The following is an 18,053-nucleotide window of genomic DNA, read 5'->3' as shown; positions in this document are numbered from 1 at the left end:
AAATCCAAAAGAAAACCTAAGACTTGCTAAAAAATTATTAGTGATATCCATTTTCTGGTGTGAAATCCAGATGTTTGAAATTAGGTGGCAGTATGAGTCACACTGTGGCCCATGATAATTTAATTTTGGTTTATAGCTGCAAATTCAGAGAATGAATTTTTAGGATGATCAGTTTTATAAGTATTTCTTTCATTCAGTCATCTCTTTAACTTAATTACTTTGGATTAACCAGTAGGCAGCAGTGACTTTTCTATGGTTTAAACATCTGTGGTATAAAAATGGCTTCCTCCAAGGGCATTGTACATTTGATTTAGTTGTGAGGAATCACAGTAGTTAGCTACAGTAGCAGAATAACTTCAGGTGTTTGTTCCAAAATGTGTTCTTGCCCTCAGCGTCTTTTTTTTGGGAATACTGTTGCTTGGTGGGTTTTTTTTCTGTTTTTTTTTCTGTTTTTTTTAAGAGTTGTATGTCATTATAAGATGGCAGAGGAAATATATGTACATAGTTAAGCTTAATGCTGAATTTCTACATGTGTTTATATAACACAGTCCTAAAGTTATCTGATAATAATACATTAAGCAGTGTGACTAATATGGTGCTAAGTGCTGTTTGAGCTCCTACCTTTTTCTCACATTTGAGCTCTATGCAATATTTTGTGTTGCTATTTTTGTTTTGTTCTGGTAGGTTTTATATACTTTTTTTGTTTTCTCTTGTTTGGGTGATCTGTATGTGGTTTTGGTGTGGAAATTTTGCTTTGTGCCTTTGCTAACTAGAATAAAGTCTAAGGACATTACTTACACATCAGGAATAAATGAAAATGTTATTTTAGACCTTAAAGCACAGTCTCGTGGTTTCAGTCTCAGCCTGGGCTGGCTCCCAGGGCATGGAGAGCCAGGGGCTGGAGGTGACCTCATGGCAGGCTGTGGCCTCTCCGAGGGCTGGGCAGAGCTGGGTGCTGGTAGCAGGGTCATCAACAGCCTCAGGCATGGCAAAAGATGAGCCAGGGTCAGGGAATGCCAGGGACAGCTGTGGGATGAGTGGGCTCCTGATGTGCTGGGAGAACTGGCTGAAGGTCAGGGCTCAAGGGTTGTAATCACTGGGGCCACATCTGGCTGGTGTCTGGTCATCCCTGGTGATTCCTCAGGGTTTGGTTCTAGAGCCAGCTCTGTTCAATGCATTTATCAGTGCTCATGGTGCAGCAGGTGAATGCTCCACTAGTGTAAGCTTGCTGATGACACCAAATTGGGAGGTGCTGGTGATTCTTTTGAGGGATGAGAGGCCTTGCATGGGGATCTAGATAGGTCAGAGAATTGAGCAATGGTTAATAGGATGAAATGTAACAAGTAAAAAATGTTGGATTCTGCATAATGCTGGGTGCAAGTATAAACTGGCAGAGGAGGAGTTGGAGAGCAGCCCTGCAGAAAAACCCTGGGGTGACTGATCAGCATCAGGCTGAATAGGAATCAGCAGGGTTCCAAAGCAGCTGAGAGGGAAAATCACATCCTGGAGTGCCTCAAACACAGCACCACCAGCTGCTCAAAATGGTCATTGTCCCACTGCATTCAGCATTGGTGCAGCCTCACCAAGAGTGCTGTGTGCAGTTCTGGGCCCCACAATTTAATGAGGATGCCAAAGTCCTTGAATGCTCCCAGAGGAAGGCAACAAAGCCAGTGACAGGGCTGGAAGACATCCTGAGAAGTGTGGCTGAGGACTTTGGGCTTTTCTAGTTCGGAGAGGAGGAGGCTGAAGGGTGACCTCATTGCTCTCTATCTGAAAAGGGGAAGTGGAGAGGAAGGCACTGATCTCTTCCTGGGGTCTACTGACAGGACAGATGGGAATGGCTCAAAGCTACACAGTAACATTCAATTTATTATTAGTTGATGCTCACTTTTTTCAGTTTCATTCTTTATTAGAACCATTATAAGGCAACAGAAATCCCTTACTAAGGACTTATTTCTGTAACATATAATGTACAATGAAATCAGAAACTATATAAAGAGAAAAATGTACTCATTTCAGTTCTTTGTATTTCCTTCCTTTCTTTCCTGAACCGAAGCCAAGGAACCAGAATATTACTATTACTATTCAGAATATTACTGCTATTTTGTTGTATTTTTTTGGTATTTTCATCTCATACTGTTCTTCTTCTATCCATGGCTTCTCCAGTGGATGGTCTTCAGACTTGACATATGCCGGACAAGCATGTAGTAGAAACAATGCTAAAAATATGTTTGCATAAGTTGCCCTTGAAAGAGCCAGTCTTGTTCCTGAGATGGACCTCACTACTGAACTTCATAACTTTCTCCTTCACCACCTGCAGCTCCATGTTTCTCCTTTGCATTTCTACAGAGTGGTTTGGTTTACTGGCCAGGTTTTAGTCTTCACTCTAAATTTGCTGTAACTTGGTGAAAGACTTCTGGGGTAGGTGTTCATAGTGTTGTGTAACAGGGTGTCTTCTTTTCATTTTCCTGCATTGTTTCAAAGAAAAATCTGTTCCTGTTATTTATATACAAAAGCATGACTAAATACCATAGACCAGGAGGGGTGGTACTTGTGGTTCCCCTGCCCATGCATTTACTACAAGTTTGTGTTTGATCTTGATAGAAGGGCTTTAAGAAATAAATTTCTCTTTGGCATTTCCTATCTATTGGTTTTGATATCTCTCCCCACTAAGTGTATAGACTTATCTGAAATTCATTCCTAACTGCATACTTTTGTATTTGGGAGCTGAGATGCCTAGTTTGATTTTGTTCATTCCATTTTACACCTTAGTTCCACATTTCAGAGCTGTGCCTGGGGACACACAACACTGACATAGATAAGTACCTGTTTTAATTTGTGCCACAGTGACCATGCAGTCAGGAAATGCATGTTAAACACAAGTTATACTTTACTGTTACTTTTAACTTCATGTTGTTGAGATTTTTGAAAGGGTACAGAAAATGTATATTGGGAGCCTCTTTTTAAATTCATCATTGCAGCAGTATTGATTTGTCTACTCAAATGTTCTGTTTTTCTTCAGTGGGTACTGTTATTTGAAAGGTTTATTTCTATGCTTTTGTCATTTTGAAAGAATCAGTGAGGTTGTCAGGAGAGGCCACTTCTGAGAGACAGGGGTTTCACACAAATGTGGATTGAAGATTGGGCAGAGGGGAAGAGACTTCCAAAACTGATAATAGATATGCAGCTACTGTCATAGCAGATGAGGTGGCTAGTTAATTTTCACAGCTCATGTCTGGCATTTCAAAACAAGGGTTGTATCTCCTAACATAATTATGGACAGAGATGCAGATTAAGTAATTTGATACTTTTTTTTTTTTCTTTTTTGACATTGCTCCAATTAAAGATCAGTTCATACTTGCTTGTGAATGTTATTAACTTTTTTCCCCCCATGGGGTCTACTGTAGGTAGAAGAAGATTCATCTTTCTTGCTTCTCTAAATGTATTTTTTTCTTTACAAGAGAAGCTGCACAGCTTTCCTTTTTTCAAGGCACAGAATACAGATGTTTGTGTTAACTGTTTTGGACAAAGGGCATTTGCAGTTAACAAAGGAAATCAAGTGCACAAATACTTGCTGGAATGAATCTTGTAATATGATCTTGTAATCCTACGAGTCTTGTAATATTTATCTGTTGTTTTGTTTTAGTTTTTTTTCCCCCTCCTGTTTTTGGTTTTTTAAGCTCTTTTTTTTGTACATGTCAAACAGCCCTGGTCTTTGAAGGTCTGATTCTTGAAGTTTGTCTACCATTTCCTTCCTGGCAGATTCAAAGTGTGTGGGGCTCAGGTGGTGGCCTGAGTTCCTCTAATCCATCTCCTATGTGCTGTTGGAGACTGCTTTAGTTTCTTCTGCCTGACATCTTTCATGTGATGTGTCAGGCCTGGGAAGATGGGATGCTTGGAGTTTGCCCTATTGAGTGCAGTTTGCTCTCTTCAGTGTGCAAATTAGGATGCTTCTAGGTTGCCCTGAAGATAGGCTGTGCAAGGCTTATAAATGGGTAGGAAAAATGGTATTTAACTCATCCTTGAGGCCATTTCTGCACTGCAGATTGAAGCCACCACTAAAGACAAAGTCAAAAGTCTCACTGGCATAAGTCAGAATGGAGTTTGAAGAAAAACAGACATGAGGGAACTGAGAATGGAATGTGGGAGCATGTAAAATGCTACAGATAAACCACAAATTGCTGATTATTTGAAATTATGGTTTCAGCCAGGTACACTGGCATGAGCAATAATCACAGCTGAATGTTTGTGATTAACCAGGTGTTAAGATGCAGAGTGGAGGAGAGCCTTCATTTAGAGTTTGCTCTGATACCTTGCTGTTCAAAGGAAGCCTGTAGAATTTGTTTTTCCTTGTACAATGAAAGATCATTCACATCATGTTAGTTTGTATGACGTTGAAGTTGCTAAACAGTATTTTTACATTTTGATAGACTTCCTTTTTAACTCAAGTACTAAAAGGTTTCAGTAGAAAAATGAAAGCAGTTGTAGATGTTGAAATTAGGTAGGGGAACCACACATCTGGGCATTTATGGCTTTATTGTCTCAAGTAACAGATCTAATTTAAAAGCAGAGGTGCTTTTTCTAGTTCAGTGGAAAGTAGCAGTGTAACTGAAACAAAGTGGTGAGCTGCTACTGATCTGTTATTGCAATCAGCTACTTCTGTCACATTTTATGTGAAGAAGAAAGGGGGATAAATTGAAACTAGCACATAAAATATTGTTTTAACATCGCTGCTGGCTAGATTTGTAAATGGAAATAATAAATCCTAATACAGCATTGAGAGTAGTACTAAAGAATTCCCACTAGCTTATGTTATTTACAGCTGTTCTAAAGTTTTATTTCTTTTATTTATGTCTCTTTTCAAAGGGGTTGGACCTGAGATGGTGCTCATAGTTAGCTAATCTTATGCTAGTGAATCTGTTTTAGCTAAATTTTACTGTAATGACAGATAAAAATGGTATTATAAAATTAAGTGGTATTGCATGGTAATGTGCTGGAAGATAAATTTTCATAAAATATTGAAATTAAATGGTATGAACTGAGTGTTTTAAAATGCTCCTAAATAACTGCAAATAAGGGGAAAGGAGTGAAAGAAAGTGGATATATCTTTATATTTATTATCCCTATAGCTTCCTTGGTAATATAGGAGTAGAAATTGTTAACATTTCAGCTCATATGAAAAAAAGACATCTATGAATTTTCTGAAGTTCAGATTAAGAGTTGTGGTGAATGCCAAACCATTCTGTAATTCTGACTATGGAGATTGGTGAAGTCACAAAATGATGGTGATTGGAAGAGATCTTTAAAGATCATCTAGTTCATCCTTCCTGCCTTGGCATCTTCCATGAGATCATGTTGGTTGTTGAACAGTTCCAGTGATGGAACATGCACTTGTTCTCTGGGCAACCTGTTCCAGCATCTCACCACCCCTATCTAGGAAGGAAACTTTTTATGATCCAATCTAAATCTGCCCACTCTGTTTTCATCTGTTGCCCTTTGTTCTGTCCCTACAGACCTTGGTCTCTCTGCCTTTCTTGCAAGTCCCCTTTATATAATGAAAGACTGCAATAAAGTCTCTCTGGAACATTCTCTTCTCCAGACTGAACAACCCCAAGTGTCTCAGCCTTTATTGAAAGATGCTCTGATCCTCAGATTATTTTGGTGGCCCTTCCCTGGACCCTCTCCAACAGGTCCTGTACTTTCTTGTCCTGAGGATCCCAGAACTACCTGCAGTTCTCCATGTATGGCTCGTGAGAGCACATTAAAAGAGGACGATCCCTTCCCTTGACCTACTGGCTGCTTGGAAACATTTGTGACTACACACTTGTATGAAGGCATGCACAGACACAATCTTTTTAAACATTCACAAAGAGAGATTCAGCTTCAAAGCATAGGCTTCATAGTTGTGGTAGCATATCACTTTTTTCAAGCTTACAAACCTTGCTGAGATCGGAGCACAATGCTGCAGTATTGAAAAACTCTTGTGGTTTTCTCCATTAAAATAATTCTAATGTATCTGTTTCTCCTTCTGAATTTTATATTGACAGAATAAATTTTACTTTATCTGTGTTGTGTGAGTTTTATACATTAAAAGTTATAAGAGCCAGCTGGCAGCTAAGCTTGACATGTGCTCACTGAGTTGATCCGTGGGTGGGACTGGGGAGAGTATCAGAGCAGTAAAAGTAGAAGAACCTCATGGGTTGTGATAAAGACAGTTTAATAGGTAAAGGAAAAGCCGTGTGCACAAGCAAAGCAAGGAATTATTTCACTGTTTCCCAGATGTTCAGCCATGCCCTTGGTCATGCCCTTGGTGATTTGGGAAGACAAACACCATCACTCCAAATATCCATCCCTTCCTCCTCCTCCCTTTGGCATTATATGTTGAGTAGGATGCCATATTGTATGGAATATCCCTTTGGTCAGTTGGGATCACCTGTCCCTGCTGTGTCCCCTCCCAACTCCTTGTGCACCCCCAGCCCTCCCTGGTGGGATGGGGTGAGGAGCAGAAAAGGCCTTGGTGCTGTATGTAAGCAGTTGTAAGCAGTGCTCAGCAGTAACAAAAACATCCCCGTGTTATCAACACTGCTTCCAGCACAAATCCAAAGCATAGACCATACTAGTACTGTGAAGAAGGTTGTGCCAGAGGAATCCAACATATGTAACATGTGTATATCATTCCATTATTTGCATCACTCTTTAATAAAAAAAGAAAAAAATTGAAAAAGGAGAAAGAGAAAAAGATATAGAGCTGCTCTATCAGTACTTTGCATTCTGGCCTACTTGAATTCCTCCTCCTTGGAAACTGATTTCCAGATCTATAGTTGGTGCCAACAGTGACAGAGTACTGCAGTCACATTCCCTGTGGGAATACCTTGCCTAATTCCTATGAAAGGGTGTCCTTTTGCTCCCTCAGAGACTGACAGTTGTAGCCCAGTTCTGAACAACAGATTTATCCGAATCTTCAGCCATTCTGTTTCCAGAGTATGGATTTATAAATGATGGAAGAAGTACATACATATAATGTCCTTACCCTGGATTTCAGTTGTGTTGCAGGGTTTGTACCCCATTTCTCATGTTCAGTCATTTAGGTCTTCCTGATGTTGTTTCAATCTTCTACTATACAGAAAGTAAATCATTATTTTGTTTCATCTTTTCCCACAATAAACATACACTTCTCAGCTGTGAATTTTTTTTTCCAAAATTGACGTTTCAGAAACATCTCTAGAAGAACAACAAGTTGCTGTTTGTCCCTGTGCCAGTTTAATACTTCTCTTTCTCTTCTCTTCATCTTTTCTTTTCCTTTAGCTTAAATTATTATTTTGCATGTTATACTGTATTGGTTGTTTTGCTGCAGTCAGGATAAATCAGAGCTATACTGTTTCCTTATCTTGGGAACACACTTTATTATCAAAAATATAAAATAAAACTGGCACAGGTGTCTTATGGGAAACTCATATTGCATTTAATTGAATTTTCCATTTATGTAAATGTTGTTCATTAGCTTTGCTTGACAATTTGTTTTTAATGTTGTGCAATATTGAAATGCAACTAATGAATTTTTCATGAATCACTACCAATCTATAGCAATTTCTTAAATGCAAGTGTTACCTTTTGTCTACTACTTAGAAATTCTAGACAGCGTTTACAAAGATGGACTGAAAGATGACTTTGTTCAGTTTTCCACCAAACTTGCCTGCTGAAATGCTTTCCTAACTTTTTAATGTTCAATTTGCACTTGTGTGAGCCTTTAACTCCACAAAAGGGACCCGGAGTCAGGGTTGGCACTTATGTTGTGGCACAACATCATTGTCTAAGCAGAATTGGATGGTGTGTTCCAATTAAATATGTTTGGGTGAATATGTCTACCCTGAAAGAAACATTACTATTCACGTGCATTTCTTTTGTCTTTCAGAACAATGGGTCACTTGCTTGGTGCCAGAATCATAAACAGTGTTCAAAGGTAAGTCTGTTTTTTCCTCTCTCATATATATTACCTATCTGCTTTCAGGGTTTTTTTTGTCTGTAGATTAAGTGCTTTTCTTCTTAGCCTGTTTTCAGAAGTGTCTGTTTATATTTTATTTGGAAACCTCAACCTGTAATAAAATATCAAAAATCACAACCGAGTGATTTACTCTTTCAGGACAAAGGAACCATGTTGGAGGATACATATCAACCATAGTTTAACCAACATAATTCTGTCATTTTAAGAAAGTTTACACGGGCTAGAAACTGGTGTCTCATTTGTGGGTTTTTTTCAGTATTTTTGGTCAGAAGGGAGTAAAACTGTCAATAACTTAAAAATCTTCCTCCAACAGTACCAGGGTATTTCAACATTCAACATTTCATTCAGATTGGGTATTTAACTTTTATCTTGAACCTGAGTTTCTTGGAAAGTATTCTTGACACAAATCCCAGTGACTCTACTGATGCCCCTTTCCCATTCTAGCATTTAAACCCTGGAAACCTAAAGGGTAAATGGGCTAATTGTGAACTGATTCTCCTGTGCAAGGATCTTTCTACGGTGCCTGGGTGGAAGCAACAACAATTTGGGAGCGTTAGTGGGTTTAGCTTAAATGGAATTGCACATTTCTTGCTGACTGTTCATAAATCTCATGGAAGATGCAGTCACTGGAAATTTGTCTAAAGGTCCTAAAAATATGTTTTGACAATAATTTAGGTCTTTTTATTCATGAAGGTTGTACTAAAAATGGAATTAAATCTAAGTAGCATTGTTCTGTATTGTTTCAATAATGCAGTCAATGTTAAATGCTGCTGGTAACCCTTGATTTTAACACATGTTGATTTCTTGTGTACATTTAAAGAATGAGATTACACATTTGCTGATCTAGCTTCTGTTGACATAAAAGGGATTGGAAATAGGCCAGTTTTTTGACTGTTTTGTTGCAGGTAAATAAAAAAAAATTCATTGCTTTTATCAGTATTAAAATCCAGGGTGTAACAGTGTCAATATAAGAAAATAATGGAATGGAACATTTCCTATTAGCTATGTTACACTGCTAAGAATTTCACTTCTGCAATAGAATCTTGTAATTCTTAAAATTCTTCTTGAAAACCCCAAACAGATGTGCCAAGTACATGTTTCATGATAACTGGATTGAATTTGCAGGAAAGCATGAGGGCCTTGTTCCATAGTGATCCATCACTTGTTCCATAGTGATCCTGATACAGTTTTGTAAAAATTTAGTTGCAAAGCCTACTGTGGTAAGTAATTGGAAGGGTTTTCCAATGGTTTGTGTCTGCCCAACAAAGAAGGAATCACACAAGAAAAGTAGTCCAGGTTTTAAAGCAGGGCAGAGGTTATAAGAATATCTCTCTGAGTCACTCCCAAATTTATTGAATCCACATAAGGTGAATATAAGCTGACATGAATTTTACTTTAAAATTCAATCAGTATCTTGAAACCAGTGTAAGAACGCTAGAAATTAATATGATATTGTATTACAAAACAATGATAGTTTTAAGTTTTAAATTACTTAAAATGTGCTTTGCAGTCATGCTACCCTATGTTTTTCATTATTTCTTAGGAAGGTAATATATTTTCCTTAATAAAGCAACTTTATCATATTTAGAAAATAAATAAGTGCAAATTTGGCCAAATTGTTAGCAGAGCTACACTTAAGCCATAAGGGTGTCTTTCCAGCATGGCTTTGATTTTCTGTGTTTTGCAATGCAAAGTTAAACAATTGCTTTAGGTAGCTAAAATTTTCAAAGTGATGCAGGGAATTCACTTAACCTTTTAAAAATGCAAATTTCTTTTACTTCTTCTCAGCACCTGGGTGGAGGAGATTTGTGTGAGTGTGACAGGTGGTGGAAGATTCCACAAGGAATGGTGTGTTGCTCAACCTTACTACAACTAACATGGAAGGCCTTGTTGGAGATAAAAAGGTTGGGGGCAGCCTTGGCTGCAGTGACCATGAGATTGTGGAATTCAGTATTAGGCAAGAAGGAAGCAGGGCAGCAAGTAAGCACAGACTTCAGGAGAGCAAGCTTTAGCCTCTTTAGGGGTCTTCTTGGAAGAATCCTGTGGGAACGGATCCTGTGGGGAGGAGGGGTCCAGAAGAGCTAGTTGATCTTAAGGATCACTTCTGCAAGGCTCAAGAATGATGCATCCTGGTGAGCCAGAAATTGGGCAAAGTGGGCAAGAGACATGTGTGGATAAATAGAGAACTCGTGTCATTGCTCCAGTGTGAGCAGGAAATACACAGGAGATGGAAGCAGGGTCAGGCCACTTGGAATGAGTACAAAGAGGTTGTCAGAGTGAGTGGAAATGAGGCAAGGAAGGCCAAGACACATGTGGAATTAATGGGATGGGGACCGTGGTAACAGAGGACAAGGAGAAGGCAGGGTTGCTGAACGCCTTCTTGCTTCAGTCTTTACTGATGAGACCAGTCTTCAGCAGTCTCTGACAGAGCAGATCTGGGTAAAGGAGTGTTTGTTGTAAGGTTTCCCTTGGTTAGGCTCTCCTGGGATGCACCCACAAGTGCTGAGAGACCGGGTGAACACCCTAAGTAGGCCAAAGACCTTCGAAAGGTTGCAGCAATCAGAGGAAGTGCCTGAGGACTGGAAGAAAACAAATGTCACCCCAGCCTTCAGAAGAGGCAAGAAGGAAGACCTAGGGAACTTACCAACCAGTCAGCCTCATCTCAATCCCTGGAAAAGTGGTGGAGTGCCTCACTCTGAAGTCCATCTCCACATGGATGACAAGTAGATTATCAGGAGTGGTCCTTGACCAACCTGATGGCCTTCTACAATGAAACAGCTTCCCTGGGTGGATGGGGAAATGCAGTGGATATTTTCTACCTCAATTTCAGCAAGGCTTTTGACCCTTTCTCATGATATCCTCATAAACTAACTCAGGAAGGAAGGACTGGATGGATTGAGAAGTGACTGACTGGCAGATTGCAGAGGGATGTCATGAGGCACAGGGTCTGGCTGGGGCCTGTCACTTGTGGTATCCCCCAGGGTTCAGAACTGGCCCAGTATTGTTTCTCTTGTTCATCAGTGACTTGGATGAGAGAGCAGATGCCTCCTCAGCAAGTTCAGTGACAAGACAAAGCTGAGAGGAGTGGCCAGCACCCCAGGGTGCTGTGCAGCCCTTCAGAAGGACCTCGACAGGGTGGAGAGATGGGCAGGGAAGAACTGCCTGGAATTCAGCAAAGGCAAGTCCTGCACATGGGGAACAACAACCCTCTGTGCCAGGACAGGCTGGGAGTGACCTGCTGGAAAGCAGCTCTGTGGAGAAGGACCTGGGGGTGCTGGTGGACAACCATCTGTCCATGAGCCAGCAGTGTGTCCTTGTGGACAAGAAGGTCCATGGGATCCTGGGGTGCATTAGGGAGAGCACTGCCAGCAGGGAGGTGATCCTGCCCTCTGCTCAGCCCTGGTGATTCCACATCTGGAGTGCTGTGTCCAGTCAGGCCCTACCCATAGGAAGGCCTGCTGCCTTCCTGGGGGCCTGGGTAGGGATGCACCCAGAAACTTCCTAATCTGGAGCAGTCCTGAGACTACTACTCATTGCTGATTTTCCACATAGGGGATGATGAAGTGGCAACATGTAGTCCAAGGATGATCAAAAAGGACTTCAGGGCCTTGCAATGTTTGGTAAGGGGATCTGAGGCACAAGTTAGGATTTCCTCTATACTCCAGTTGAAGGCAGCAACATTGGAAGAAACAGATGGGCTGAGTCTATTACCGCATGGTTCTGTGGCTGGTATCACTACCGAAATTTTGGGTTTTCTCACTATCTGTGCAGCACCAGGCATGCTTGTACCAGTAAGGACTCACCTTTCTCAGGGAGGAGAGTTGCTGCTTGGGAACCAGAGGGGCCCATTGATAGAGCTTTAAACTAGTTGTGATGGGGGAGGGGGACAGTATCAGGTTTGTGCCTGGTGACCTGTGGGATGAGAAGTGAAGGTTGGAGGGACAGCATGCAAGAGGACCCTCTGCCAGTGACTCTGAAATGTGCTGGCCACACTGGAATGCACTTGCAGTCTTAGGGAGCCAAGCCAGGGATTCCTAATGTAACAGAAACCAACAGGGGAACACCAGAGAATTATCTCAAAGGAATTAAGGGCTGTTCCTTTTGGAAGGCAACAGGCTGACAGGCCAGCTGAGGTGCCTTTACACCAGTGCATGCAGTGTGGGCAGCAGACAGGAGGAAGCCACTGTGCTGCTAGAAAGCTGTGGCCCTGTTGCCATTTTGGGTCAAGGTAAATGAATTCAAACTGTATTTGTGTAGAGGCATTTCACATATACTCTTCAGCCTCCACATTCCCAGGAGCCACATAAATGTTTCCACTTGCCTTGACCATAGGCATTAGGATTGATACTACATGGTATGGAATTGTTTGTGTACTGATGTTCCATTTATATTTGGTCTAGGTAATGAAAATTAAAATATAGCATTTCTTTTACTTTACCAGTAGATTGCTGGCTGCTTGTCAGACTTGCTGAATAATGCAGAGGTGGAATCATAAACAACAGCATGAGGAAGTAGAGCTGCAAAGTGGAGAGACTGGAAAAGAAAGTGGGCTGGATTGAGCTGTGCTCAGTATTTCATAACACAGTTGTTGGACCAGCAGCTGGATCTCATCAGCTCTACTCATTCCTAGACACCACAGGGGTAAAAAACTTATCTGGGGAGAGAACCAGACAAACAGACACTCCCTTCTTTTTACCCCATACATGACTACATAAAACCCCAGTTCCTGTTGCCAAAAGCTGGTGCAGCAGGGAATTAAAAATAGAACCTTTGCAGAGGTTATTGTCTGGTTGGGGAAAGGCAGTTAAAGCTGGAAACTGATGGATCTAGTTTTCTTACGCATCTGGCCTAAAGTCTTCCATCAAAGCCAAGTGTTTGGCAAAATAGTGCAAAAAATATATTAATGCCTGTCATCTTCAAACTGTCTTTAAATAATATTTTCACATGAGTTAGGCCTGTAGGTAGGCAAATATAACCTATTTTGGGCTTATTTCTCCTTTTCCCATCCAACTAATCATATTTGTTATGATATATCAAACTCTGAGTTACCTAAGTGATTATTTTAAAGCATTATGAGGTACAGGTTATATACAGGATGTAAAGTATAGATTTAATCTAAAACATAATTCAGCTTGTTACCAACCCAGGTAGTCAGTCAGCTTTGCTACTGGAGGAGGTGCTTCTCCCATTTGATCATTTTTGAGGCTCTCCTCTGGACCAGCTCTAACAGGGGCACATATTTCCTGTGCTGGAAGCAGCACTCCAGGTGGGGTCCCACTGGAGCAGAGTAGAGGGACAGAATCAGTTGCTGACACTGCATTTGATGCAGCCCAGGATGCAGTTAGTGCAAGTGCACACTCTGGGTTCATATCCAGCTTTTCACCACCACTACCCTTAAGTCCTTCTCCCCAGGGAAGCTCTCAATCCCCTCATCCCCCAGCCTGTATTGATACAAAGGATGGTCCCGCCTAGGTCAGCACTTAGCACTTGTTGATCCTCATAAAATTCCCGTGGGCCCACTTTTTAACTTGTCCAGTGCCCTCTGGATGGCATCAGGCATGTCAGTCACACCACACAGCTTAGTGTAATCTGCAGAGGGTCTTGCTTAGGGTCCCTTCAGTCCTGCCATGCCACAGATGACAATAGTAAGATGTACTGATGCCCGGGGTCTGGTGACCTCTAGGGATCACCACCCTCTGGATGAGACAGCCAAATAGATTCTCTTCTACCAAAGAGTCCAACTATCAAATCCATCTCTCTAATTCGGAGAGAGGGATGTTTTGAGAGACCCTGTTAAAGGCCTGGTTAAACCAAGCCATGCTGTGTATCTCAAATAACCTCCCTATCCTGTGCCTTAGCATAGCTTCTAGAGGGCTCTGTTCCATGATTTCCCAGGCACAGAGATGAGGCTGACAAGTTAGTAGTCCCCAGAGTCCTTTTTTCCACCTTCAAAAGCGGTTGCAGCGTTTCCCTTTTTCCAGCCACCTGGATCTTTACCTGTCTGCTATAACTTTTCAAATATTTTGGCAACTACATCGGCCAGTTCCCTCTGGTCTCTGGGATACATCTCATCAGGTCCCATAGACCATGCATATTCCAGTAGCTCAGGTGGTTATGGGCCTGATCTTTGGTTACAGGTGGAGTGACTCTGCTCCTTCAGTCCCTCTCCTGCAGCCCATCCACTTGGGCGGTGGGGGGAAAAAAGGTTGCCTCTGAAGTCTGAGAAGAAAAATGTTGAATATCTCAGCCTTCTCCCTAACCCTTCTTGCCAGGATAGGTGTCCATACTTCCTCTACCTGTGCATTTCGTCCTTCCCCTTTACCTTGACCAAAAGGTCTCCACCCATCTGTGCAGGTCTCTTGCTATCCTTTCTCGATTTTTTACACTTGAGAGTTCTTTTGCTGTATGGAACATGTCCTTAAAGATCTGCCAGCTCTTTTCTGGTCCCTTGTGCTTTCGAGTAGCTTCCCAGGGAGTCCTGTTGACTAACATCTTAAAGAGCTGGAAGTTTACTTCCCTAATATTTAGGGTCCTGAGCTTTTTCTTTTCTTGACCCTTATCCCTCAGGACTGTAAACTTCACTAGTCCATGAACACTGCATCCCAGGCTGCCTCTAACCTTCATATCACTGATTAACTAACTTGGTTAAAGCATTACAATAACCATTAAATTTGCTGATCAATCTTTCCCTAATTGCTATACGTGGATTTAAGAACTACTTGATAGATGAAACACTATCAAAACCTGGCCTAAGAAAATAATCTGCAAGGCTGACTGAAGTACTTCAAGGGTAACAACTTTGCACTGGAGGTTTGCTCTTTTTGTAAATAGCAATAAACTGTTCTATGTTGTGTTTTAAATTCCTTCACTGACTTGATCTTTGCTCTTGGATTTAACTTTCACATCTTTACATAATTCCTGGGTTGGGGTTTTTTGTGTCTCCTTAACTTACCCTCTAAAAATTTTTATGTGATATTTTGTCTCTTTCTCTCCACTAGTGTCCCCATTCTGTGTGCTTACCTATCTGTTTCTTAAAAATCTATCAAAGAATCAGTGAAGTGGTTGGAAAGCCCTTTTACATCTTTTTATGAAGGGTCAACTAGAGCAGGTTTTCCAGAACCACATCCAGTTGGAATTTGATTATCTCCATATGTAAAGACCATAACCTCTCCAGGCAGCTTATTTTGGTGTTTGACTACCTGCACAGTAGAAGAGTTTCTGTGTTTCTTGTGTTTTGATTTGTGCTTATAGCCTCTTGTTTAGTCCATAGGCATGACAGAGAAGAGCCTGGCTGCCTCCTTTTCATTGCATCTCAATGGATATTTATAAACATAAATAAGATCCCTCTGAACCTTTTCTCGAAGCTCATCAGTTCCAGATATCTGCACTTCTCTGTATATGGCAGATGCTCCAGCCCCTTAATGAAATTCTTGGCCCAATGCATTCTTCTTCTTTTCTGCCTATGCTTTCTAAGCCCCAGATGACTCGTTCCTACTGCCATTTGCAAAACTTCTGTCCTTAAAATCCCATTGCCTTCCAGCGGCCATCCTTGCTAGATTGGATGTGAATGCACAGCTTTGGCTGTTCCTGCTCCATTTTTCTGGTTTGTTTTTACAGTGTGAGCTCCACAGTTCCAAGGCTGTTCTTCTCAAGTATTTGGAAGTGCTGAGCATATAACAGGTGCTTCCCTATAAAAACAAGAGAGCTGATTGCTGCTGAGAGTAGCCTGAAAGGGCAGGGTCCTGCATTGATGCTGTCTTAGTGAAAAATGTGTTTTAGACTTAAGGTGGGGGGCAAGGGGGATGAACTGACTGGGAAAGGCATTTCAAGAGTTTGTGAAGTAGGCATAATTTATTTTTTTTTTACAGCTCCTTATGTGAGGTGTTTTTTTTTTTTTTTTTTTTTTTTTTTTGGCAGCTGAAAGTCAGGAGACCAGCAGGCATAATTTAGAGCTGCATGTGCAGTGGCATTTACAGGGACTGGAGATAAATGGGCATCATCATAACACACTGTGAATTGCAGTACAACTTTCTTGTTCCCAGTGGCCAAGGCAGTGGTCCCTGATTGATTGATTCTGTGAGAAGGCTGAAAGGCTATTTCATGAGTTTTCAGAACTGAGAGGAAAATCTGAAAATAAAGATAAACTGTTTATGAATTCTGCAGCCAAATAAACATACTGTTTGACTATCTCAAAAAGACAGTTTACTTTCTATTTAGAATAATACACACTCCTGAATTCCTTTTCCAGCAATTTTCAGGCTTCCAGCTGAGCTCTTTCCAGAGATAATGCAGGTGGAAAGATGAGTTAATGGTTTAAACAATTAGAGATTTGATGCAGTGTTCCATCTGTCAAAGCCCACTGAAATGAAAGCTCACAGTTTTAATTTGTGCCTCCAGCATCTAACTCAGTCTGAAACGGTGTCAGCGATTTGCCCTGCCCACAGTAGTGTTATTCTTATGTTAAGCGTTCTGTGCACACATGCTGAGAGACTTCTATCAAACATATTAGTGTGCATTTGAGAGATCATTAGCCTGAAGTAGCTGAAACATTCTAGGTTTCTTAGCCAGGAAACTCACATCTCTGCTGGAAAGTGTGTTGAGCCACTGTTATTAACACAATAAAGCTAGAGAAGGATAGGGGTAGCTTTGTGAAGTTTAGCAGGAATAGTGGTACTCTGATTTAAGTGGCACCCATAAAAGGGTGAGATAATGAATGTTTTGTTTTTTTGTCTAAAAAGATGGAATGAATAAAAATTTCTTTCTTGATCTGTTAGACAGATAGCTTTTCCTAGATGAAAGAAAAAACAAATATAAAACCATTTAATAGAATTAGAGTTCGTAAGAATTGATCAATAAGATTATTGTTCTGCTAAATAGGTAAGAAGTCATGAGCATATAAGAAATAAGGCTGATGTGATATTTATTGTTTACATTCTCATGGATTGATTTTTTTTTTAATATTCGGCTATAAAAAGATAGAGGGAACTGAGAACCATAGTGGTTAGATGATTAAAGCTGTGCTAGCTAATAAATAGGGTGACTGAAGTTTCTGGATATTTGTGTTTGGGGAAATAGAAGAAAGAGCTTTGTGATTCAGTGTTTGTGTTTATATGAAAGCATTAGTGTATAAGTGTATTGTGATTACAGGAATCCCTTTGTTCCTAAGGTCCTTTAGAACTGACAAATAAACAGAATCGAAATGCAGACAATATTTGCAGTACTCTGTAATACTCTGATGTATTGCTCTATATTTGTAAATATCAAGTTTTATTTTTCTGGGTATTGAAATAACAGTTGTGTTAGAACATGAAATAAGTGACCATGAAGTGAACATGAAATTAGTTCATATTCTTTACAGTTGCTGTATTGGATCACGTCAGTTGTCCTTCTAGTCTAACACGAGTGTTACCAGCTGGATACTCAATAGATAAGTAAACCTGTAGGTCTGGAATAACCTACTGCTAGGGGAAAAAAAAAACCTTCCTTAAACCCTATTACTGTTTTTGTGTGATACTGTGCAACCTAAAGGATATATCCTTTTCAGAACGTTAGTTTTGGCTTCTTAGCTCTTGCTGCTTTCTGTTTTGTGCACCTTAAATTTTTTTGCCTTGGAAGAACTGACCTCAGGGCTTTCTGGAAGGTGTTTTGCTTGGCCTCCACTCTGAATGATGATGCTGATAAATTTCTGTCTCTAGTACAAATGGTTAGAATCCAGTTACTTTCTTTCTTCCCTTGTTAAAAGATTATCATGACTGCCAGAGCCCTTATAAGGGATAGGGAGGAAAGGATCAGATTGGTTTTATGTCCCTGTAGCCCAGGTTTTTGTTAATGAGGAATGCTGAGTTTGTCATTGATCTTCAGCATGGCTTTACAGAAAAGTTTGGTTCTTTGGAGCTTGTTCTTTTGGCCAGTTGTATCTGTTTTAAGGAGATAATCAACTCTGATCACTGTGCTGTTTGAAATCTGAACTCCTGAATACTGAGCAAACTGAGCCAATGCTGAGCTTAACCAGTTGAAGATTAAGTAACCCTCTTTCACAGAGAAAGGACAC

General features: G+C 40.6%; 1 protein-coding gene across 2 annotated transcripts in view; it reads left to right on the top strand.

Moving 5' to 3' along the window:
• ANOS1 (anosmin 1) overlaps nt 1–18,053 on the top strand; it is a 131,899-nt gene that overhangs the window by 16,550 nt on the left and 97,296 nt on the right. For both annotated transcript variants that reach the window (XM_059839726.1, XM_059839725.1), the window contains exon 2: nt 7,913–7,960. In XM_059839726.1, coding sequence (XP_059695709.1) covers nt 7,913–7,960 — 48 coding nt within the window. The remainder of the gene's footprint in view (nt 1–7,912; nt 7,961–18,053) is intronic.

Source organism: Haemorhous mexicanus, chromosome 2, assembly GCF_027477595.1.
Source record: "Haemorhous mexicanus isolate bHaeMex1 chromosome 2, bHaeMex1.pri, whole genome shotgun sequence".
In the NCBI taxonomy this organism is placed as follows: Eukaryota; Metazoa; Chordata; class Aves; order Passeriformes; family Fringillidae; genus Haemorhous; species Haemorhous mexicanus.
The sequence above is the reverse complement of the archived record's forward strand: the minus strand, read 5'-3'. Positions and strand labels throughout refer to the sequence as shown.